The 24,420-nt window shown below is 39.6% G+C and overlaps 1 protein-coding gene and 1 non-coding gene across 2 annotated transcripts; both read right to left on the minus strand.

The window, feature by feature from the left end:
* Positions 1-7,891: 7,891 nt before the first annotated feature.
* Positions 7,892-7,999, minus strand: LOC112773727 (small nucleolar RNA R71). Its single transcript, XR_003188263.1, has one exon. It is a non-coding gene; the product is annotated as a small nucleolar RNA R71 (small nucleolar RNA).
* Positions 8,000-17,990: 9,991 nt separating this feature from the next.
* Positions 17,991-18,371, minus strand: LOC112770224 (uncharacterized). Its single transcript, XM_025814619.1, has one exon. It carries the CDS (start codon positions 18,369-18,371, stop codon positions 17,991-17,993), a length of 381 nt encoding a protein of 126 aa, XP_025670404.1.
* Between the last annotated feature and the right edge of the window lie 6,049 nt (positions 18,372-24,420).

The raw sequence follows: 24,420 nt of genomic DNA on the forward strand, positions 1-24,420 counted from the left end.
TTACGCCGATATATATTTCACGCGGCCGTGTGGGTGACGCGGTCGCATGGGTGGTGTTTTTCGCGATATGACGCGATCGCATGAGATATGCGGTCGCGTCGTGCAACCTCTTTTTTTTTTGTGCATGAAAAATGTAGAATGCAATGATTAATAAGAATGTTATGCATGATTCCAGGTGTAATAAATTAAAATGAAAAAGGAAAAATGAAAGCAGTTAACAAGAATTTAATTGAAAAAGAAGCGACCATACCCTGGTGGGTTGTCTCCCACCTAGCACTTTTAGTTAAAGTCCTTAAGTTGGACATTGGAAGAGTATCCTGTTATGGTGGCTTATGTTTAAATTCATCCAAAAATTTCCACCAGTGCTTGGAATGCCAATAGCCTCCGGGGTCCCAAACTAGGCATGTAAAGCTTCTGAGCAGCTTAGAACAGATATTCAGCCTCCCGGGATGACGAATGTCAGAATATAATCCATGATCCCAAGCTGTGTTTTTAGATCCGCCTCCGTTTTGATTTGTAAGTTTCCATTCGGGCTGGTTAAAAAGTAGAATCTCACCGTGGTGACCAAACGTTTTCCGTGATCCATGCAATTGAGCATGATACCAATCCGTGTACTTCGAGGTGAAGCGTGGAACCTTATTGAACCTGGTGCACCAGCTCTGAGTACGAGCCAATTCCCTTTTACTCTTAAAGCCGCAGAGAGCTCTAAGTTGGCCATCTGTTTCAAGCAAACCATATTCAAGTGAATAAGTAAAATTATAAGTTAAGGATTGTACCCACTTAAAGCTTGTATTAGGTGGTAATGGCCTTGGGATAGGTGTTTTTGGTGGTTCTGCAAGTTTCGTTTCCATGTGTTCTTCTGTGAATTCTTCCACTTCTTTGCAAAGATCTTCAATTGTATCTGTATCCTGGTCAAAGTCTTCTATGTCTTCCTCATCACTCGAGTCATAGATTGGAGGTTGAGAGAAATCTACCTCCGCATCATCTTCATATTTACTTGGGGAAAATTCGTCGATCTCAGAGAATTCACTTGCGGACGCAAGTTCATCACTAGGAGAACTAGACTTGTGACTATCATCATCAAGGAATTTTGCTTCTTGGATTATTCCGTCTGATTCTTCGTAAACGACTTGCCTTGGAGATTGTACGGTATCCTCCTTAGCATCAACTGTAGTATTTTGGACGGAGTTTTCCTCAATTCTGGATTCACAAGGAAGTTCAGCATCTCCTAGATCTTCAACCAACTATTCTTCTTGAACAATGACAGCTTCCACTTATTCTAGTACGAATTCATTCTCTGTCTTGTCCACTGGAGTCTCTAGTATTTCTTTCATGCTACGCTTTTCATCGGGCTGTCCACATGGAGCTGTGGATGATCCTTGTATATTTGAGCGTCTAGTGGCCCATTGAATTAGTGCTTGCTCCAGTTGTTGAATAGTTGTTTGAAATTTAATTACTGTTTCTTTTAGGCGATCCTCTGCTTCGTGGTTTGCCAGACTTGGACATGATACAAAGGAAAGTGGTGATGATTGGGAACGATTGGATTGGTATTGGGGTAAGGAAGGATCATATGATGGCGAATGGTGAATAGAAGCTTGTGAGTGTGGTGGTTCGAGGTTATGTTGAAAGGATGGTTCATATGCACGGGGTGGGGCTTGTTGGTAGTTACAAGGTTGTCCACCATGTCTTTCAGCTGGGTATGCACGGTAGAATGGTCTTTGTCCAGGATATCTCGGAGGGTGTTGCTGCCAAAAGGGTTGATTAGATCCTCTTGGTCCCATCCATCCTTGATTGGTCTGACCTTGATGCACATTCCTGCTGTAACTTCTATTTCCTTTAACAATATTAGAACCAAACTCAAAGTGAGAGGGGTGAGAATTCATAGTAGCAATTAAAGATAAAAAGGAAAAACAAAAATAAATAAACAAGCAAAAGAAAAATATTTACAATAACCAATAATAAGGCACACGTTAGCAGTTCCCCGGCAACGGCGCCATTTTGACGTCGAGATTTCTGCCAGTAAAGAATGTCATAAAAACAGTCGCGTTGTAGATATAGTCTCTAAACCGACAAAAATCCCTTCGTACAAACGTTTTGGGTGTCACAAGTAACAAACCCCTTAGAAATTGTTAACCGAGTATTCAAACCTCGGGTCGTCTTCTCAAGGAACTGCGAGGAAGTATGTTCTTATTATTGGTTATAAAGGTTGTAATCGGGGTTTAGAAGGTGAGAAGCAAGTAATTTAAATGATGAGTGAATTAAATGACAATTAAAAATAAATAATAACTGTAAAACAACTTTTGGCAAGATAAGGGAAATTAGAAGTCCAACTTAGCTATCCCTTTCAACAATAATAAAAGTTGTATCTTAATTCCACTTGGTCAACCTGTACCAGGGCAAGGAAAGTCAAGGGACTAATTGAATTGACCTTTGAATCCTATTTATTTCCTAAGAAAAGGTTGGGATTACTTAGGTTCAGCTCAATTAGCAAGATAACGATTATCAATTATGTTGAGTTTAATAACTGTTGAGTTACTAAATTCTTAACCAGAACCCAAAGGGGAAAAAGTAAAATTGCTGGAATAATAAAAATATCCTTAGATGGGAAGCAATGGTAACTTAAATCAAAGGGAACAATCATAAACTGAAAATACCTCAATTATCATTAATTCAATTAACTGTCTGTAACATGGAATAATTCATGAATCAAATTATAATAATCAATTCAAATGTTGGAATAAATAAATATAGAACTAAAATAAAAGAACATTAAAACATGGATCCAGAGTTACTCCCAAAACAAGAAGAAGTCCTAAATCCTAAAAGAGAGAGAGAATCTCTCTAAACTAAATCTAAATCATGAAAACTAGAAATTGGCGAGCTCTCCTTGAATGGGTGCATTCCCACACTTTATAACCTCTGGTCTATGCTGTCTGTACTTGGATCTGGGCCAAAAAGGGCTTCAGAATTCGCTGGGGGCGTATTCTGTAAATTTTGATACGTGGCCTCTGTCACGCATCCGCGTGGGTCACGCGGTCGCGTCATTTGGAGCCTTTCCTTGCCACGCGGTCGCGTCAGTCATGCGACCGCGTCATATGCGTTCTGCTTAAGGCGCGTGGTCGCGTCAGTCATGCGGCCGCGTCGCTGCTGATTCGTGCTTGGCACGCGATCGCGTCATCCATGCGATCGCGTGAATATCAGTTTCCTTCAAAGCTCCGTTTTGCTTTCTCCTTCCATTTTTGTATGTTTTCTTTTTCATCCTTTAAGTCATTCTGCCTTAGAAAATCTGAAACTACTCAACACACTAATCATGGCATCGAATGGAAATAAAGGTAATTAAATTAATTGATTTTAAAGCTTAGGAAACATGTTTTTCACAATATGACATAATAAGGAAGGGAAAGTAAAATCATGCAATTAATGTGAATAAGTAGGTGAAGAGTTGAATAAATTACTCTAATTAAGCACAAAAGAACTCATGAAATATGGGTTTATCAGCCTTCTCTTGCATTGGCATGCCACGCCTGGGTCTTCAAGTGGCACGTCCAAGTGAGGATTGAGAGCTGGCGTGCCACGCCTTCGACACCAAGTGGCACGCCCAAGTGCTTGTCTCCTCTGGATTGATGAACTTGCGTGCCATGCCCAATGGTCCAAGTGGCACGCCAATAGTGTGTAATGAGCTTGGCGTGCCATGCCCAGCTTGGCGTGCCACACCCCTTTAATGGCCTTCAGCATTGCTCTCTGGAAAACTGTATTGGCGTGCCACGCCCAGCTCCTGGCGTGCTGATGAGCGGATAATTTATACGCTTTTTGGCATTGTTTTTAGTATGTTTTTAGTAGAATCTGGTTACTTTTAGAGATGTTTTCATTAGTTTTTATGTTAAATTCACATTTCTGTACTTTACTATGAGTTTGTGTATTTTTCTGTGATTTCAGGTATTTTCTGGCTGAAATTGAGGGACTTGAGCAAAAATCAGATTCAGAGGTTGAAGAAGGACTGCTGATGCTGTTGGATTCTGACCTCCCTGCACTCAAAGTGCATTCTCTGGAGCTACAAAACTCAAAATGGCGCGCTTCCAATTGCGTTGGAAAGTAGACATCCAGGGCTTTCCAGCAATATATAATAGTTCATACTTTGGCCGAGTTTAGACGACGTAAAAGGGCGTTGAACGCCAGTTCTACACTGCTGTCTGGAGTTAAACGCCAGAAACACGTCACAAGCCAGAGTTGAACGCCAGAAATACGTTAAAAACTGGCGTTCAACTCCAAGATTGACCTCTACACGTGTAACATTCAAGCTCAGTCCAAGCACACACCAAGTGGGCCCCGGAAGTGGATTTATGCATCAATTACTTACTTCTGTAAACCCTAGTAACTAGTTTATTATAAATAGGACTTTTTACTATTGTATTAGACATCTTTGATCAGTTTTATGCTATCTTAGACTTTCATGGGGGCTGGCCATTCGGCCATGCCTGAACCATTATCACTTATGTATTTTCATACGGTAGAGTTTCTGCACTCCATAGATTAAGGTGTGGAGCTCTACTGTTCCTCAAAGATTAATGCAAAGTACTACTGTTTTTCTATTCAATTCAACTTATTCCGCTTCTAAGATATTCATTCGCACTTCAACCTGAATGTGATGAACGTGACAATCATCATCATTCCCTATGAACACGTGCCTGACAACCACTTCCGTTCTACCTTAGATTGAATGAGTATCTCTTGGATCTCTTAATCAGAATCTTCGTGGTATAAGATAGATTGATGGCGGCATTCATGAGAGTCCGGAAAGTCTAAACCTTGTCTGTGGTATTCCGAGTAGGACTCTGGGATTGAATGACTGTGACGAACTTCAAACTCGCGAGTGCTGGGCGTAGTGACAGACGCAAAAGGAGGATGAATCCTATTCCAGTATGATCGAGAACTTCAGATGATTAGCCGTGCTGTGACAGAGCATTTGGACCATTTTCACAAGAGGATGGGATACAGCCATTGACAAGGGTGATGCCTCCAGACGATTAGCCATGTAGTGACAGCGCATCGAACCATTTTCCAGAGAGGAAAAAAAATAGCCATTGACAACGGTGATGTCCTTACATAAAGCCAGCCATGGAAATGAGTAAGACTGATTGGATGAAGACAGCAGGAAAGCAGAGGTTCAGAGGAATGAAAGCATCTCCATACACTTATCTGAAATTCTCACCAATGATATACATAAGTGTTTCTATCCTTATTTTCTATCTATTTATTATTTATGTTCGAAAACTCCATAACTATTTTATATCCGCCTGACTGAGATTTACAAGGTGACCATAGCTTGCTTCATACCAACAATCTCCGTGGAATCGACCCTTACTCACGTAAGGTTTATTACTTGGACGACCCAGTGCACTTGCTGGTTAGTTGTATCGAATTTGTGAATGAAAAACGATTTATTAAGACGTGCGTACAGAGTTTCTGGCGCCGTTGCCTGAGATCACAATTTCATGCACCAAGTTTTTGGCGCCGTTGTCGGGGATTGTTCGAGTTTGAACAACTGACGGTTCATCTTGTTGCTCAGATTAGGTAATTTTTTTTTTGTTTTATTTTCAAAAATTTTTCAAAAACTTTCAAAAATTTCTCATCTGTTTTCGAAAAAAAAAAAATAAATCTTTTCAAAAATATATTTATCTTTAGAATTTTTAAGAATGAATTCTAGAGTTTCATGAAGCATGTTGAAGCCTGGCTGGCTGTAAAGCCATGTCTAATTCTTTTGGATAGGGGCTTCCAACCATCAGCATAGAGGCAAGTTAATTGGAATGTCAGCCGTGGCATGTTTGAGTTACATACTAAAGCTTGGCTGGCTATTAAGCCATGCCTAACCCTCGGATTGGAGCTTTAGACTAAGAATACAAGATTCCTGGAATTCATATTAAAAAATTTTGAAATCCTTATTTTCTTTTTCCTATATGTTTTTTTCGAAAAAAATATACAAAAATCCAAAAAAAATCATAAAAATAAAAAATATTTCATGTTTCTTGTTTGAGTCTTGAGTCAAGTTGAAAGTTTGGTGTCAATTGCATATTCATCTTGCATTTTTCGAAAAATTCATGCATTCATAGTGTTCTTCATGATCTTCAAGTTGTTCTTGGTAAGTCTTCTTGTTTGATCTTGATGTTTTCATGTTTTGTGTCTTTTCTTGTTTTTCATATGCATTCTTGCATTCATAGTGTCTATACATGAAAAATTTTTAAGTTTGGTATCTTGCATGTTTTCTTTGCATTAAAAATTTTTCAAAAATAAGTTCTTGATGTTCATCTTGACATTCATAGCATTCTTGCATGCATTCATTGTTTTGATCCAAAATTTTCATGCATTGAGTCTTTTTCATGTTTTTCCCTCTCATCATTAAAAATTCAAAAATAAAAAAAAATATCTTCTCCTTTTTCTTCTCATAAATTCGAAAATTTGAGTTGACTTTTTCAAAAAATTTTAAAACTTAGTTGTTTCTTATGAGTCAAATCAAATTTTCAATTTAAAAATCTTATCTTTTTCAAAATCTTTTTCAAAAATCAAATCTTTTTCATTTTTTCTTAGTTATTTTCGAAAATTTTAAAAATATTTTTCAAAAATTTTTTTCTTATATCTCCTAATTTTCGAAAATAACATCATCAATTAATGTTTTGATTCAAAAATTTCAAATTTGTTACTTGCTTGTTAAGAAAGATTCAAACTTTAAGTTCTAGAATCATATCTTGTGATTTCTTGTGAATCAAGTCATTAATTGAGATTTTAAAAATCAAACCTTTTTCAAAACTAATTTCAATCATATCTTTTCAAAAATATCTTCTTATCTTATCTTTTTCAAATTCATATCTTTTTCAAAAATTGGATTTTAAAATATCTTTTCTAACTTCTTATCTTCTTATCTTTTCAAAATTGATTTTCAAAATTTGTTTCAACTAACTAACTAACTTTTTGTTTGTTTCTTATCTTTTTCAAAACTACCTAACTAACCCTCTCTCTCTAATTTTCAAAAATATCTTCCCTCTTTTTCAAAATTTCTTTTTAATTAACTAATTATTTTAATTTTTGATTTTAATTCTCGAAAATTACTAACCTTTTTCAAAAACTATTTTCGAAAATCACTAACTCTTTTTCAAAAATTATTTTCGAAAATTCTCTCTCTCTCTTATCTCCTTCTATTTATTTATTCATCTACTAACACTTCATCTCACCTAAATTCGAACCCCCTCTTCCATCTGTGTTCGAATTATTTTCTTCTTCTTTTCTTCTACTCACACAGGGACCTCTATACTGTGGTAAAAAGGACCCCTATTATTATTATTATTTTTCTGTCCCTCTTTTTCATATGAGCAGGAGTAAGGACAAGAACATTCTTGTTGAAGCAGATCCAGAACCTGAAAGGACTCTGAAGAGGAAACTAAGAGAAGCTAAATTACAACAATCCAGTAAGCACCTTTCAAAAATTTTCGAACAAGAAGAGGAGATGGCAGCCGAAAATAATAATAATGCAAGGAGGATGCTTGGTGACTTTACTGCACCTAATTCCAATTTACATGGAAGAAGCATCTCCATTCCTGCCATTGGAGCAAACAATTTTGAGCTGAAACCTCAATTAGTTTCTCTGATGCAACAGAACTGCAAGTTTCATGGACTTCCATCTGAAAATCTTTTTCAGTTCTTAACTGAATTCTTGCAGATATGTGATACTGTTAAGACTAATGGAGTAAATCCTGAAGTCTACAGGCTCATGCTTTTCCCTTTTGCTGTAAGAGACAGAGCTAGAGTGTGGTTGGACTCCCAACCCAAAGATAGCCTGAACTCTTGGGATAAGCTGGTCAAGGCTTTCTTAGCCAAGTTCTTTCCTCCTCAAAAGCTGAGTAAGCTTAGAGTGGATGTTCAGACCTTCAGACAGAAAGAAGGTGAATCCCTCTATGAAGCTTGGGAGAGATACAAAGAACTGACCAAAAAGTATCCTTCTGACATGCTTTCAGAATGGACCATCCTGGACATATTCTTTGATGGTCTGTCTGAATTAGCTAAAATGTCATTGGATACCTCTGCAGGTGAATCCATTCACTTAAAGAAAACGCCTGCAGAAGCTCAAGAACTCATTGACATGGTTGCTAATAACCAGTTCATGTACACTTCTGAGAGGAATCCTGTGAGTAATGGGACGCCTATGAAGAAGGGAGTTCTTGAAATTGATACTCTGAATGCCATATTGGCTCAGAATAAAATATTGACTTAGCAAGTCAATATGATTTCTCAGAGTCTGAATGGAATGCAAGCTGCATCCAACAGTACTCAAGAGGCTTCTTATGAAGAAGAAGCTTATGATCCTGAGAACCCTGCAATAGCAGAGGTAAATTACATGGGTGAACCATATGGAAGCACCTATAATCCATCATGGAGAAATCACCCAAATCTCTCATGGAAGGATCAACAAAAGCCTCAACAAGGCTTTAATAATGGTGGAAGAAATAGGTTTAGCAATAGTAAACCTTTTCCATCATCCACTCAGCAACAGACAGAGAACTCTGAACAAAATACCTCTAATTTAGCAAACTTAGTCTCTGATCTATCTAAGGCCACTGTAAGTTTCATGAATGAAACAAGGTCCTCCATTAGAAATTTGGAGGCACAAGTGGGCCAGCTGAGTAAAAGGATCACTGAAATCCCTCCTAGTACTTTCCCAAGCAATACAGAAAAAAATCCAAAAGGAGAGTGCAAGGCCATTGACATAGTCAACACGGCCGAACCTGGAGAGGAAGGGGAGGACGTAAATCCCAGTGAGGAAGACCTCCTGGGACGTCCAGTGATCAATAAAGAGTTTCCCTTTGAGGAACCAAAGGAATCTGAGACTCATCTAGAGACCATAGAGATTCCATTGAACCTCCTTATGCCCTTCATGAGCTCTGACGAGCATTCATCTTCTGAAGAGAATGAGGATGTTACTGAAGAGCAAGTTACCAAGTACCTTGGTGCAATCATGAAGCTGAATGCCAAATTATTTGGTATTGAGACTTGGGAAGATGAACCTCCCTTGTTCACCAATGAACTAAGTGATCTGGATCAACTAACATTGCCTCAGAAGAAACAGGATCCTGAAAAGTTCGTAATACCTTGTACCATAGGCAACATGATCTTTGAAAAGGCTCTGTGTGACCTTGGTTCAGGGATAAACCTCATGCCCCTCTCTGTAATAGAGAAACTGGGAATCTTTGGGGTGCAAGCTACTAAAATCTCATTAAAGATGGCAGACAATTCAAGAAAATAGGCTTATGGACAAGTAGAGGACGTGTTAGTAAAGGTTGAAGGCCTTTACATCCCTGCTGATTTCATAATCCTTGATACTGGGAAGGATGAGGATGAATCCATCATCCTTGGAAGACCTTTCCTAGCCACAGCAAGAGCTGTGATTGATGTTGACAGAAGTGAATTAGTCCTTCAATTGAATGAGGACTCCCTTGTGTTTACAACTCAAGGTTACCCTTCTGTAAACATGGAAAAGAGGCACAGTAAGCTTCTCTCAAAACAGAGTCAACCAGAGCCCCCACAGTAAACTCTAAGTTTGGTGTTGGGAGGCCACAACCAAACTCTAAGTTTGGTGTTGAGAAGTCTCAACAATGCTCTGAACATCTGTGAGGCTCCATGAGAGCCCACTGTCAAGCTATTGACATTAAAGAAGCGCTTGTTGGGAGGCAACCCAATTTTTATTTATCTAATTTTATTTTCTTGTTCTTTCATGTTTTATTAGGTTCATGATCATGTGGAGTCACAAAATAAATATAAAAATTGAAAACAGAATCAAAAACAGCAGAAGAAAAATCACACTCTGGAGGAAGACCTTACTGGCGTTTAAACGCCAGTAAGAAGCATCTGGCTGGCGTTCAACGCCAGAACAGAGCATGGTTCTGGCGCTGAACGCCCAAAATGGGAAGCATCTGGGCGTTTGAACGCCAGAATTACACCCTGGAGAAGAGCTAGCACTGAACGCCCAGAACAAGCATGCTTCTGGCGTTCAATGCCAGAAATGGGCAACAAATGGGCGTTCAACGCCCAGAACAAGCACCAATCTGGGGCTGAATGCCCAGAGTTGTGTGCAAGGGCATTTTGCATGCCTAATTTGGTACAATGTTGTAAATCCTTGAATACCTCAGGATCTGTGGACCCCACAGGATCCCCACCTACCTCCACTCACTTCTTCTCACCCCTCTTTCACACAATCCCATAAACACTCTTCTCCAAAACTCTTCACCAATCACCTCAATCTCTCTTCCCTATAACCACTTCACCACTCACATCCATCCACTCTTCCCCATAAACCTACCTCATAAACCCTACCTACCTTCAAAATTCAAATCAATTTCCCACCCAAAACCCACCCTTATGGCCGAACCTTACCCCCCCTCCCTTCCCTATATAAAGCCCTCCATTCTTCTTCATTTTCACACAACACAACCCTCTCTTCCCCTTCTTGGCCGAATACACCCCTCCCCCCTCTCCTCCATATTTTCTTTTTCTTCTTCATCTATTCTTTCTTCTCTTGCTCGAGGGCGATCAATATTCTAAGTTTGGTGTGGTAAAAACATAAGCTTTTTGTTTTTTCATTACCATTGATGGCACCCAAGACCGGAGAATCCTCTAGAAAAGAGAAAGGGAAGACAAAAGCTTCCACCTCCGAGTCATGGGAGATGGAAAGATTCATCTCCAAAGCTCATCAAGATCACTTCTATGATGTTGTGGCCAAGAAGAAGGTGATCCCCGAGGTCCCTTTCAAGCTCAAGAAGAATGAGTATCCGGAGATCCGACATAAAATCCAAAGAAGAGGTTGGGAAGTTCTAACAAACCCCATCCAACAAGTCGGCATCCTAATGGTTCAAGAGTTCTATGCCAATGCATGGATCACTAGGAACCATGATCAAAGTAAGAACCCAAACCCAAAGAATTATATTACAATAGTTCGGGGGAAATACTTAGATTTTAGTCCGGAAAATGTGAGGTTGGCGTTTAACTTGCCTATGATGCAAGGAGATGCACGCCCCTACACTAGAAGGGTCAACTTTAATCAAAGGTTGGACCAAGTTCTCATGGACATATGTGTGGAAGGAGCTCAATGGAAGATTGACTCCAAAGGCAAGCCGGTTCAATTAAGAAGACTGGACCTCAAGCCTGTGGCTAGAGGATGGTTGGAGTTCATCCAACGCTCCATCATCCCCACTAGCAACCGATCTGAAGTTACTGTGGATTGGGCCATCATGATTCATAGCATCATGATTGGAGAGAAAGTAGAAGTTCATGAAGTCATCTCCCTTGAATTCTACAAAATAGCCGAAAAGCCCTCTCCTGGGGCAAGGCTAGCTTTTCCTCATCTTATTTGCCATCTATGTTACTCAGCTAGAGCTTTCATAGAAGGAGACATTCCCATTGAGGAAGAGAAGCCCATCACTAAGAAAAGGATAGAGTAAGCAAGAGAGCCCATTCATGGATCTCAAGAGACGCATGAAGCTCATCACCATGAGATCCCGGAGATGTCTCAAATGCATTTTCCTCCACAAAACTATTGGGAGCAAATCAACACCTCCCTAGAAGAATTAAGTTCCAACATGGGACAATTAAGGGTGGAACATCAAGAGCACTCCATCATCCTTCATGAAATAAGAGAAGATCAAAAAGCAATGAGGGAGGAGCAACAAAGACAAGGAAGAGACATAGAAGAGCTCAAGGACATCATTGGTTCCTCAAGAAGGAAACGCCACCATCACTAAGGTGGACTCATTCCTTGTTCTTATTTTCTGTTTTTTCGTTTTCTTAATGTTAAGTGCTTATCCATGTTTGTGTCTTATTACATGATCATTAGTAGTTAGTAACTATGTCTTAAAGTTATGAAAGTCCTATGAACCCATCACCTCTCTTAAATGAAAACTGTTTTAATTCAAAAGAACAAGAAGTACATGAGTTTCGAATTTATCCTTGAACTTAGTTTAATTATATTGATGTGGTGACAATGCTTCTTGTTTTCTAAATGAATGCTTGAACAGTGCATATGTCTTTTGAAGTTGTTGTTTAAGAATGTTAAATATGTTGGCTCTTGAAAGAATGATGATAAGGAGACATGTTATTTGATAATCTGAAAAATCATAAAAATGATTCTTGAAGCAAGAAAAAGCAGCAAAGAACAAAGCTTGCAGAAAAAAAAAAAGAAAAAAATATAGGCGAAAAAAAAAAAAAGAGAAAAAGCAAGCAGAAAAAGCCAAAAGCTCTTAAAACCAAGAGGCAAGAGCAAAAAGTCAATAACCCTTAAAACCAAAAGGCAAGGGTAAATAAAAAGGATCCCAAGGCTTTGAGCATCAGTGGATAGGAGGGCCTAAAGGAATAAAATCCTGGCCTAAGCGGCTAAACCAAGCTGTCCCTAACCATGTGCTTGTGGCGTAAAGGTGTCAAGTGAAAACTTGAGACTGAGCGGTTAAAGTCAAGGTCCAAAGCAAAAACAGAGTGTGCTTAAGAACCCTGGACACCTCTAATTGGGGACTTTAGCAAAGCTGAGTCACAATCTGAAAAGGTTCACCCAATTATGTGTCTGTGGCATTTATGTATCCGGTGGTAATACTGGAAAACAAAGTGCTTAGGGCCACGGCCAAGACTCATAAAATAGCTGTGTTCAAGAATTATCATACTGAACTAGGAGAATCAATAACACTATCTAAACTCTGAGTTCCTATAGATGCCAATCATTCTGAACCTCAATGGATAAAGTGAGATGCCAAAACTATTCAAGAGGCAAAAAGCTACAAGTCCCGCTCATCTGATTGGAGCTATGTTTCATTGATAGTTTGGAATTTATAGTATATTCTCTTCTTTTTATCCTATTTGATTTTCAGTTGCTTGGGGACAAGCAACAATTTAAGTTTGGTGTTGTGATGAGCGGATAATTTATACGCTTTTGGGCATTATTTTTAGTATGTTTTTAGTAGAATCTGGTTACTTTTAGGGATGTTTTCATTAGTTTTTATGTTAAATTCACATTTCTGGACTTTACTATGAGTTTGTGTATTTTTCTGTGATTTCAGGTATTTTCTGGCTGAAATTGAGGGACTTGAGCAAAAATCAGATTCAGAGGTTGAAGAAGGACTGCTGATGCTGTTGGATTCTGACCTCCCTGCACTCAAAGGGGATTTTTGGGAGGTATAGAACTCAAAATGGCGCGCTTTTAATTGCGTTGGAAAGTAGACATCCAGGGCTTTTCAGCAATATATAATAGTTCATACATTGGCCGAGTTTAGATGACGTAAAAGGGCGTTGAACACCAGTTCTATGCTGCTGTCTGGAGTTAAACGCCAGAAACACGTCACAAGCCAGAGTTGAACGCCAGAAATACGTTACAAACTGGTGTTCAACTCCAAGATTGACCTCTACACGTGTAACATTCAAGCTCAGCCCAAGCACACACCAGGTGGGCCCCGGAAGTGGATTTATGCATCAATTACTTACTTCTGTAAACCCTAGTAACTAGTTTAGTATAAATAGGACTTTTTACTATTGTATTAGACATCTTTGATCAGTTTTATGCTATCTTAGACTTTCATGGGGGCTGGCCATTCGGCCATGCCTGAACCATTATCACTTATGTATTTTCATACGGTAGAGTTTCTGCACTCCATAGATTAAGATGTGGTGCTCTGCTGTTCCTCAAAGATTAATGCAAAGTACTACTGTTTTTCTATTGAATTCAACTTATTCCGCTTCTAAGATATTCATTCACACTTTAACCTGAATGTGATGAACGTGACAATCATCATCATTCCCTATGAACGCGTGCCTGACAACCACTTCCGTTCTACCTTAGATTGAATGAGTATCTCATGGATCTCTTAATCAGAATCTTCGTGGTATAAGCTAGATTGATGGCGGCATTCATGAGAGTCCGGAAAGTCTAAACCTTGTCTGTGGTATTTCGAGTAGGACTCTGGGATTGAATGACTGTAACGAACTTCAAACTCGCGAGTGCTGGGCGTTGTGACAGACGCAAAAGGAGGATGAATCCTATTCCAGTATGATCGAGAACCTCAGATGATTAGCCGTGCTGTGATAGAGCATTTGGACCATTTTCACAAGAGGATGAGATGCAGCCATTGACAAGGGTGATGCCTCCAGACGATTAGTAATGCAGTGACAGCGCATCGGACCATTTTCCAGAGAGGATAAAAAGTAGCCATTGACAACAGTGATGTCCTTACATAAAGCCAGCCATGGAAAGGAGTAAGACTGATTGGATGAAGACAGCAGGAAAGTAGAGGTTCAGAGGAACGAAAGCATCTCCATACACTTATCTGAAATTCTCACCAATGATATACATAAGTGTTTCTATCCTTATTTTCTATCTATTTATTATTTATGTTCGAAAACTCCATAACTATTTTATATCCGCCTGACTGAGATTTACGAGGTGACCATAGCTTGCTTCATACCAACAATCTCCGTGGGATCGACCCTTACTCACGTAAGGTTTATTACTTGGACGACCCAGTGCACTTGCTGGTTAGTTGTATCGAAGTTGTGAATGAAAAACAATTTATTAAGATGTGCGTACAGAGTTTCTGGCGCCGTTGCCTGAGATCACAATTTCGTGCACCACGTGCCACACCCATACATTTTCATGGCGTTTGTTCCAAGTGAAACGCCAGTTTCACACGTCTAGCTTTGTTTTGTTGTTTTCTTCCCTTTTTGTTGCTCTTTTCTCCTGAAATTCAGCACAACCCCATTTCAAAGCAATGTACCATAATATTCATCAATTAGTTCATGAATTGCAATGATCAAATGAGATTATGCTCTTTCATGGTCCTTTTTAGAACAAAAAAAAGGGTAAATGATGCAAGTCATCACAACACCAGACTTAAGCTTTGCTTGTCCCAAGCAAATCAATGTGAGTAGTTCTTGGATAGATTGAAACTTGACCTTGAATAGATGCAAACATTACCAAGGGTAGGGCTAAGTGTTTAACACATGCATGAATATTTTTGTTTCAATGTCACAAAGAACTCTTAGATCCTTGAGGGTTCTTCCAAGTATATGCCTCAGGGGTCCTTTTTATTGGTTGTCACCTTGAAGTAGTAAGAGTTATTCCATTTTCTTTTGGTTGTTCTTTCCTTCTCAATTTTCCTTTTTCATTGACCATAACTCTAAATATTTTGTCTCAAGACAACCCTTTAGGTAGGCTTTCAATTAGCACTCCCAAACTAGTTGGCTTTAGGGTACTAGGTGTTGAAACACCCCTAAAAATTTACTTGCCTAGGTCTCTTTTCTTGACACATCTTCACCCCAAGTATCTACTAGGATTTCTAACTCTTTTAAGCTTGTGTTTCCTTTCATCCTAATAGTTGATGCTCAGAGCCTTGGGTCTTTATTGCTTACTACTTCTTGGTTCTATGGATATTTAAGGAACACCCCTTAGCCTCTACTTGTCATACCCTCCAAGCCTAGTCGCTTTTCATGACTCATTTTCTTCTCAGTTCATTCAAGGTTCTACACTTAGTTCCTTTATCTCTTGGTTTTGAGCAGCCCCACTTGGTCTTAGTCTCTTTTACTCTTGTTTTTGTAACAACTCACAACAACTCTTATGGAAACAAACTATTCTTTTATTGATGTTGATAAAACTTGAAATAGCATTGCATTTTCTTTCTTGTAATATAAAGGACTCATAAAAGACTTCAGGACATAAGAAAACTAAGCATTAAACATAAACTATCCTAACATTGCAACTTATTATTAAACAGAAATTTAAACATAAAGAAAGCTAAACAGAATTTCAGAAATTTAAGAGTGTCAACCATGGGACTTAACAACCTTGAGCAGCTTCAGTTTATTGGCCCTTTTCCCTTGTCTTTCTTCTTGGAGGGGGAGGAGTCATCATCATTCTTCTTAGAGGACACCTCTTTTGCCTTTTTGTCTTTGGACTTCCAAAATCCCAGCCTCCTCATGTAGGATTTTACATTTCCTTTATGCTGGTATGCAATTTCTTCCTGCCTTGCACTGAGTTCCTCCATCTTCTGCATGTACGTTGGATAATTGGGGTTCATGTTGGCTACTGCATTGCACAAGTAGCTCAATTTTGTTTGTGCGTAGTAGTCATATTCCCCTCTTGCTATGGTTCTGCTTCATAGAGATGCCTGAACTCAGCAAGGCTCCCTAGTTGGCGTTATTATTGTTCCAGAATTATTCCGAGGCTGCCTTGCATCTCTCCCTAATTGATCTGATCTTGCTGCTCCTTCATGTGTTCCATACTCCCTTGGAGTTGTTGTATGTTCTTATTCACTTGGTCCCATTGTTGTTGTTCCTTGAGTTGGTTGACATCCTCTCTCAGATGGTGTATGTCTCCTTTCATTTGGTGTATGTCTCCTTGCAGTTGCTCCCAGTTGAATCTTTCAGGAAATTGTTGGTATTGTTGGTATGGTGGTGGTTGGAGTGCCAAGTAGTGTGGTTGCTCTTCAACCCATTCTTCTTGTTGTGGTTACCTTAGTGGCACATGAGCATGAGCTCTATGCTCCCTCCTCCTTTCAAGTGGGTTGATAGCCATCACTTTGGCCATCTTCTTGGCAGTTATGGGCTTATCTTGATCCACTAGCACTTCATCAATGATCTTCTCAACCCCTGCTTCATCACAGAGCCTTTGGATAATGCTGGGGAAGGCCAACCTTGTGCTATCCTTGGTGCTTTTCAGCACCCTATTGATGTTGCTGGCTATCATCTCCCCAACATTCACATTTTCTTCTTTCATGATGCTATATATAACCACAGCCCTCTCCAGTATTACCTCAGAGGTGTTGGATGTTGGGTTGAGAAAAGATGTTTGAAGGGTTAAAGAATGTTGAAGAAGATTGCAAGAGATTAAGCAAAACACAATTTTGCTCCAACACCAAACTTAAGACTTGATTGTCCCAAACAAGAAGATGAAAAGAATGGTAAAGACAAGAGGGGGAGAGTGTGGAGGTTCTCTTTCGTGTATGAGGTTGGGGTTCAAAGTGTGAAGAGGGGTGGGAAAGTGAGGGGCTTTTATAGGGGAGGGAAGTGTAGTATGGAGGGTGGAAAGTGAAAGCAATTCAGTGTTTTCCCACTTGGGGAGTGGCGTCTAGCGTGGGAAGAGGTGCCAATCCTTATCCCTTTTTGCTTCCTGCATGTGTTGAGTTCCAAAGTGCAAGTACACTTTGACTTCTTGCTTTATGAGCTATCAATCATGTAGGCCCCATCCTTTCCCCTGAAAATAAAAAAGCAAAACCCCATTAGTAATGATAAAAGAATCCTTCACATTCCTTATAGTATGAGCCAATGAAATTACAACTGATGAGTGTCCCTTGGGACACCAAACTTAATCCCATTGCATCTAATAAATTGGTTTCATCATTGGGTTTTAATGTGTTCATAAAAATGAAATAATTCCAATCCTTTCACATTCCTTCACTTCAAATCCCCACTGAACACATTAAAACCAACTTTTATGCACCCACCAATTTATTAAATGTTTTCAAACTTGAATCGTGTTGGGCTTACAGTGTGATTTTCATATGGTGGTGGCCACACCAAACTTAATCTCCGGGCTTACTTCTCAAAGTTAATTCATTTAAATGGTTGAAATTCTAGATTAAGTGGGTTAGTGGCCACACCAAACTTAGCTTTTTAGCTAGTTCCCAGTCCAATTACTCATAATTAGTAATTGTGTTCATCAGATTGCACTTCCAAAGAAAAAAGACAACAAATTGAAAATTCTCTAACTAACAAAAATTGATATTTAAACTTCCTAATTTACCACTTACAATCTACCTTTAGAAAGCAGTGAAACAAAAATATTAAACTGGAACTTAAACTACCTAAATTGACAGTTTTAAGCTACTTCTAAGAAAGCAATAAATCAAAAGGATATAGAGTGTTGGGGTGCCTCCCAACCAGCACTTCTTTAGCGTCATTAGCTTGATGTTCCTTCCTTCTTAGTTAAGGTTGTAGCTCACTCTTTGCTCCTCCAAAGAGTCTTCTAAGTAATGCTTGAGTCTATGACCATTTACAGTGAAAGTTCTTTGTGTTTTGTCCTCTATGAGATCTACATGTCCATAGGGAAACACCTTGAGGATGGTGAAAGGTCCAGACCATCGAGACTTAAGCTTCCCTAGGAAGAACTTGAGCCTTGAGTTGTATAGCAGCACTTTCTGACCTTCTGTGAACTCTCTCCTTACTATCTTTTGATCATGCCACCTCTTTGTGTTTTCCTTGTAAATCTTTGCACTATCATAAGCTTGATTTCTGAATTCTTCCAGCTCATTGAGTTGCATTAGCCTTCTTTCTCCAGTAGCTTGGTCATCAAAATTCAACATTTTTAGAGCCCAGAATGCTCTATGTTCAAGCTCAACTGGTAAGTGACAAGCCTTACCAAACACCAATTGGTATGGAGACATCCCAATAGGTGTTTTGAAGGCTTTCCTATAGGCCCATAATGCATCATCCATTTTCTTAGACCAATCCTTTCTTGAGCTTCCAATAGTTTTTTCAAGAATTCTTTTGAGCTCCCTATTTGAAATCTTAGCTTGCCCGTTGATCTGTGGATGGTATGGAGTTGCCACCTTGTGCTTTACCCCATATTTAAGGAGGAGTGCTTCAAGTTGCCTATTGCAGAAGTGTGTCCCTTCATCACTAATAAGGGCTCTAGGAACTCTAAATCGGCTGAAGATATTTTTTCTCAAGAAGTTCATCACAACCTTGTTATCATTTGTTGCTGTGGCTATGGCTTCTACCCACTTTGACACATACTCTACAGCCACTAATATATAGTTGTTTGAGTATGAGGAGGAAAATGGCCTCATGAAATCAATTCCTCACACATCGAACAACTCCAATTCCATTATAAATTTTTGTGGCATCTCATTTTTCTTGGGTAGACTTCCAGCTCTTTGGCATTTATTGCATCTTGTTAACAAGTCCTTTGCATTCTTGAACATTATTGGCTAGTAGAACCCACATTGTAGCAGCTTGGCTGCAGTTCTTTCCCCACTAAAATGGCCTCCATATGCAGATCCATGACATTGCCAGAGTACTTCTTGCCCTTCCTCACAGGAAATACACCTTTTTAAGATCCCATCAGCACACTTTTTGAACAACTAGGGCTCATCCCAAATGTAGTGTTTAGCATCTTTGATTAGCTTTCCCCTCATGGGTTTGTTGATGTTAGCCTTGAAATTGGCTATGTCTGCAAACCAAGGAGCTTCTTGGATCATCATCAACTGCTCATCAGGGAAGCTCTTATTTATTGCAAATTGGTGTGCCTCATCTTCTTTTTGTGGGATCCTTGATAAGTGGTCAGCCACTTTGTTCTCTGCTCCACTCCTATCTTTAATTTCAATGTCAAACTCTTGGAGTAGCAGGATCCACCTTATTAGTCTGGGCTTGGACTCTTGTTTGGTAAGCAAATATTTGAGTGCTGCATGATCAGTGAATACAATTACTTTAGAGCCAATAAGATATGATCTAAATTTGTCAAAAGCAAAGACAATGGCAAGTAATTCCTTCTCTATAGTGGTATAGTTCCTTTGATTCTCATTAAAGATTTTGCTGGCATAATAAAATGACAGGCACCAATTTGTCCCTCTTCTGTCCTAAAATAGCACCAACAGTAAATTCAGATGCATCACACATCAACTCAAAGGGTAGATCCCAACAGGGTGGTGTTATGATAGGTGCAGAGGAAAGTTTGTTCTTAAGCTCTTCAAAGGCTAGCATGCATTCTTTATCAAAAACAAAAGGTACATTAGAGATGAGCAGGTTGCTTAGAAGTTTGGCAACCTTTGAGAAATCTCTAATGAACCTCCTATAGAAGCCAGCATGTCCTAGAAAACTTCTAACTACTTTAACATTGCAAGGTGGGGGTAATTTTTCAATTACCTCCACCTTGGCCTTGTCCACCTCTATGCCTCTTTTTGAGATCTTGTGGCCAAGAACCACCCATCCGCAACCATAAAGTGGCACTTTTCCCAATTCAAAACGAGGTTGGTTTCTTGGCATCTCTTTAGCACCAAGGCTAAGTGGTGTAAGCAGTTAGAATATGAATCACCAAACACAGAGAAGTCATCCATAAACACTTCAATAAATCTTTCAATCTTGTCTGAAAATATGGAGAGCATGCACCTTTGGAATGTTGCAGGTGCATTGCACAATCCAAAGGGCATTCTCTTATAAGCAAAAATACCGTAGGGACAGGTAAATAAGGTCTTTTCTTGGTCCTTAGGATCTACAACTATTTGGTTGTAACCAAAGTAACTGTCCAAGAAGCAATAATATTCATGTCTCGCAAGTCTTTCTAGCATCTGGTCCATGAAAGGTAGGAGGAAGTGATCCATCCTGGTGGCTTCATTAAGCTTCCTATAATCAATGCACATGCACCAGCCGGTCACTGTTCTTGTAGGTATCAGCTCATTCTTCTTATTTGGTACAATAGTGACCCCTCCTTTCTTAGGGACTACTTGCACTGGGCTTACCTAAGGGCTGTCCGAGATTGGATAGATCACCCCAGCTTGTCACAATTTCAACACCTCTTTTTGGACTACTTCATTCATGGCTTGGCTCCTTCTTCAAGTAGGATTTTGTGCATGCACATTGAAGGACTAATTCCCCGGCAACGGCGCCATAAAAGTTCATGACCAGAATTCACTCCCCGTATAAAAATGATGAATCCGTTCTTTTGGCAAGCGCACCAAAATTATCGTCAAGTAATAACCCACAGTGGAGCGGGATCGTATCCACAGAGATTGGTAGATTTAAGCAAATTTAATCAATTGGTGAATTAGTTAAGCTGAACAATATAGAATGTGATTGTAGAATTGTAAATGAACAGGAAACTAAATGACTCAAAAGTAAAGAGAAGCAGTAAAGTACAGAAAAGAAAATAACAATAATGTAAAATACAAAAACATAAATGACTTAATTGTAAATGGGAATGGGGAGTGACAGAATGTAAAGAAAGCTATAAAGAAGGTGGAAGGTAAGAATAGGGGGAATTCATTGAGATCAGGAGATGTTGTTCTCTTTGGATTAAATCCAGTTTAACTTATCTTCAATCATGCAACTCATTGACCTCTTGGCAATCATGATTGATTGAACCCCAATCCCTTGGTGATTCAATCTCTCAGATCTTGATAAATAGCCAATTCCTTAGTCTAATTGCTCATGAAGAGAGATATGCTTGGTCCCTGATTATACCACACATCATCATAGGTCCAGGTACAGAGAGAATTATATGTCACCATATCCAAACACCAAAACCCAGATCCTACTCAAGTGTGAGAACGGATTTCTAGCATGATTTCATGTTTCCTTTTCCAAGGTTCCCATGAAACCCATTTTGTATTCAACCCCTTTTCCAAGATAATTGAATGCTAAGCATGAAGAACGAAAATCCTTCTAGCAAATCAAAGAGAAGATGAAGAGAAGAAAAAATTCACTATCATTAATCCATCAAGTACAACAGAGCTCCCTCTCTCAATGAGAGGGAATTTAGCTACTCATAGCTCAAGAGAAAAGTACAAGAGATGGAAGAGATAATGTGAAAAGTAAATCTAACTATACTTCAACAGAGCCACTACTCACAATCCCACTAACAGCTAACCTCCTTTTCAGTACTTTCAGGGGTTATTTACACTACTCCTAGCACTAGAATAAAGAAAATACAAAAGAAAAAAGAAAAATACAATTTGGAGGGAAAAGAAAACTCGATAAACATGACCTTCCAGGCTGGCGTGTGATTGGCGTTCAAAAGGGGTGCCACGCCCAGCCTCCAATTTGGCTTGGCGCGCCACGCCCAACTCCTTAAGTGGCACGCTCCATGTGTTGGAGTCCCTGGCATGCCACGCCTTCGAGCCCAAGTGGCACGCCCAGGGTCTTCTTAAGCTTTGGTTGGCCTAGTGTGCCACGCCTTCAAACCCAAGTGGCACGCCCAGGCCTTTTCCTCCTTCTTCTCCTCTCTGAAAAGTTGAACTGGCATGGCACGCCCAGGGTCTGGTAATCTCTGAAATCACTTAACACACATATCAAGGCATCTAATGGTGATAAGAGAGGATTAATATTAGCAATATAAAGGCAAAAGAAGCATGTTTTTAATCATAGCACAAAATCAGGAAGGAAGACATAAAGCATGCGATTGGTATGAATAAATGGGTAAAGAGTTGATAAAAACCACTCAATTGAGCACAAGATAAACCATGAAATAGTGGTTTATCATCTGGCGTGCCACGCCCATTATGTGTGCTTAGTTCTTCTTTCTTGATGATTGAACTGGCGTGGCACGCCCATGGTCTGGCGTACCACGCCCCTTGTATATGCTTGTTTTCTTTGATGGCGTGCCACGCCTAGAACTCAAGTGGCATGCCCAAGTCTTCTTCTTGTTGATTGATGATGCTGGCATGCCACGCCTGAGGCCCAAGTAGCACGCCTGACGTGGCAGAAATTGGTGAGTTAAGAAATTTTTATAAGAGATACGTTGCAAGTACAGTTCTTAACTAACCGAAAATCTACTTATCAATTTAGAAGGGTTGTAACAAAATTAAAATTAAAATACTGGGAGTATGAATCCCAGGTCGTCTCCCAACGAGTTGCAGAAAGGTGTGCTATTTTATTAATCAGATGTTTTCTAAAATGAGTTGAGTTGGTAAACAGGAAAGTAAATTAGAGAATTTATGTAATTTAAATAAAGACCTTGACTGGGAGTAGATTAGTTGGAAGCCCTATTCTTGTTGGAGTACTCTCAAGATTAATTGGTAATTGAAGGTTGTTCTACTTAGTTATCCTTTACTAGGTAGAGGAAACTCAAGCAAGTTGGAAAGCTATTTCTGGTCACAAGTCCTAATCCTCTCCCTTGGGAAGGACTAGTGTCAATGACTAGAGGGTGATCCAACAATAAACCTAATTACAATTTTTCTTTTAAGTAACCCAACTCAAGGTTTCCTTTCAATCATCTCCCAATCAAGTTATGGAACTACTCGCTCATTATGAATGTAAATTTCACAAAATAAAGAAGAGAAATTATGAAAGACATAATAAATAATAATCAAAAGGATCAATTAAAAATAAAAGTAATTCTTGTATAAATAAATTCTAGAAATAATCCAAGAGTAACTCTGAGTAAATAAAGAACATGAAAGAGTAAGTGACAAGTAAGGAAACAAACTAGAATGGTGAAGTCTTGACGGAGGTAATAACTCTTTTCAATGTTCCAATCCAAAAAGCAATAAAATCAAATCCTAAGAACTATGAATATGTAGAGAGAAAACCTAGAGGAGAGGTAAAATTAGATCTAAAACTAAAACTATGTGGAATGAATGTTGTCTCTGGTCTCTGCATATTCCCTGGCCCTAATCTGCTTTTCTGGGCCGAAAATTGGGTCAAAACATGGCCGAAAATTGCCCCCAGCGAATTCTGCAGATTCTACAGATCGCGCATGTCACGCGATCGCGTCATCCAGGCGTTCGCGTCATCCAGCGTTTTGCCTTGCCACGCGTGCGCGTCGTCCACGCCTTCGCGTCACTGGTGCAATTTCCAATCCGCGTGGTTGCGTGGGCCATGCGTTCGTGTCACTGCAATTTCCTCTATATCGCGTGGCCGCGTGAGCCATGCGCCCGCGTCACTTCTCGCTGGTTATCTCCTTAATTTCTTGTGTTCCTTCCATTTTTGCAAGCTTCCTTTCCAATCTCCAAGTCATTCATGCCTTATAAAGCCTGAAACACTTAACACACAGATCACGGCAATGGAATAAAGGAGAATTAAAATATAAAATTAAAAGTCTCTAGGAAGCAAGTTTTCAACTATAAAGTATTTTTAGGAAGGAATTATAAATGCATGCTTATTTAATGAATAAGTGGGTAAAGATTTGATAAAACCACACAATTAAACACAATATAAACCATAAAATAGTGGTTTATCAACGCCCAAGTGGGAAACAGTATGTAGCATGCCACGTCTTCCACACCAAGTGGCACGCCCATATATTTGGTACTCTATCTTCTCCTCTGGAATTTTGTACTGGCGTAGTACGCCTTGATGCTCAAGTGGCACGCCCCTCTTAAGGTGGCTCCTTTAGGCTTGGCGTGCCACGCCTGGCTCTTCAAGTGGCACACCCAAGTGATGATTTGGAGCTGGCGTACCACACCTTCGACACTAAGTAGCATGCCCAAGTGCTTTAGACCTTGAACTTCTTCTCTGGAAACTTGTACTGGCGTGCCACGCCTTGATGCTCAAGTGGCACGCCCACTTTAATGTGGTTCTTTTAAGCTTGGCGTGCCACGCCTTCGACACCAAGTGGCACGCCCAGCCTTGCTTTGGCCTTCTCTTGCATTGGCGTGCCATGCCTGGGTCTTCAAGTGGCACGCCTGATAAACCCAT

This window comes from Arachis hypogaea, chromosome 18, assembly GCF_003086295.3.
Source record: "Arachis hypogaea cultivar Tifrunner chromosome 18, arahy.Tifrunner.gnm2.J5K5, whole genome shotgun sequence".
NCBI classification, from domain to species: domain Eukaryota; kingdom Viridiplantae; phylum Streptophyta; class Magnoliopsida; order Fabales; family Fabaceae; genus Arachis; species Arachis hypogaea.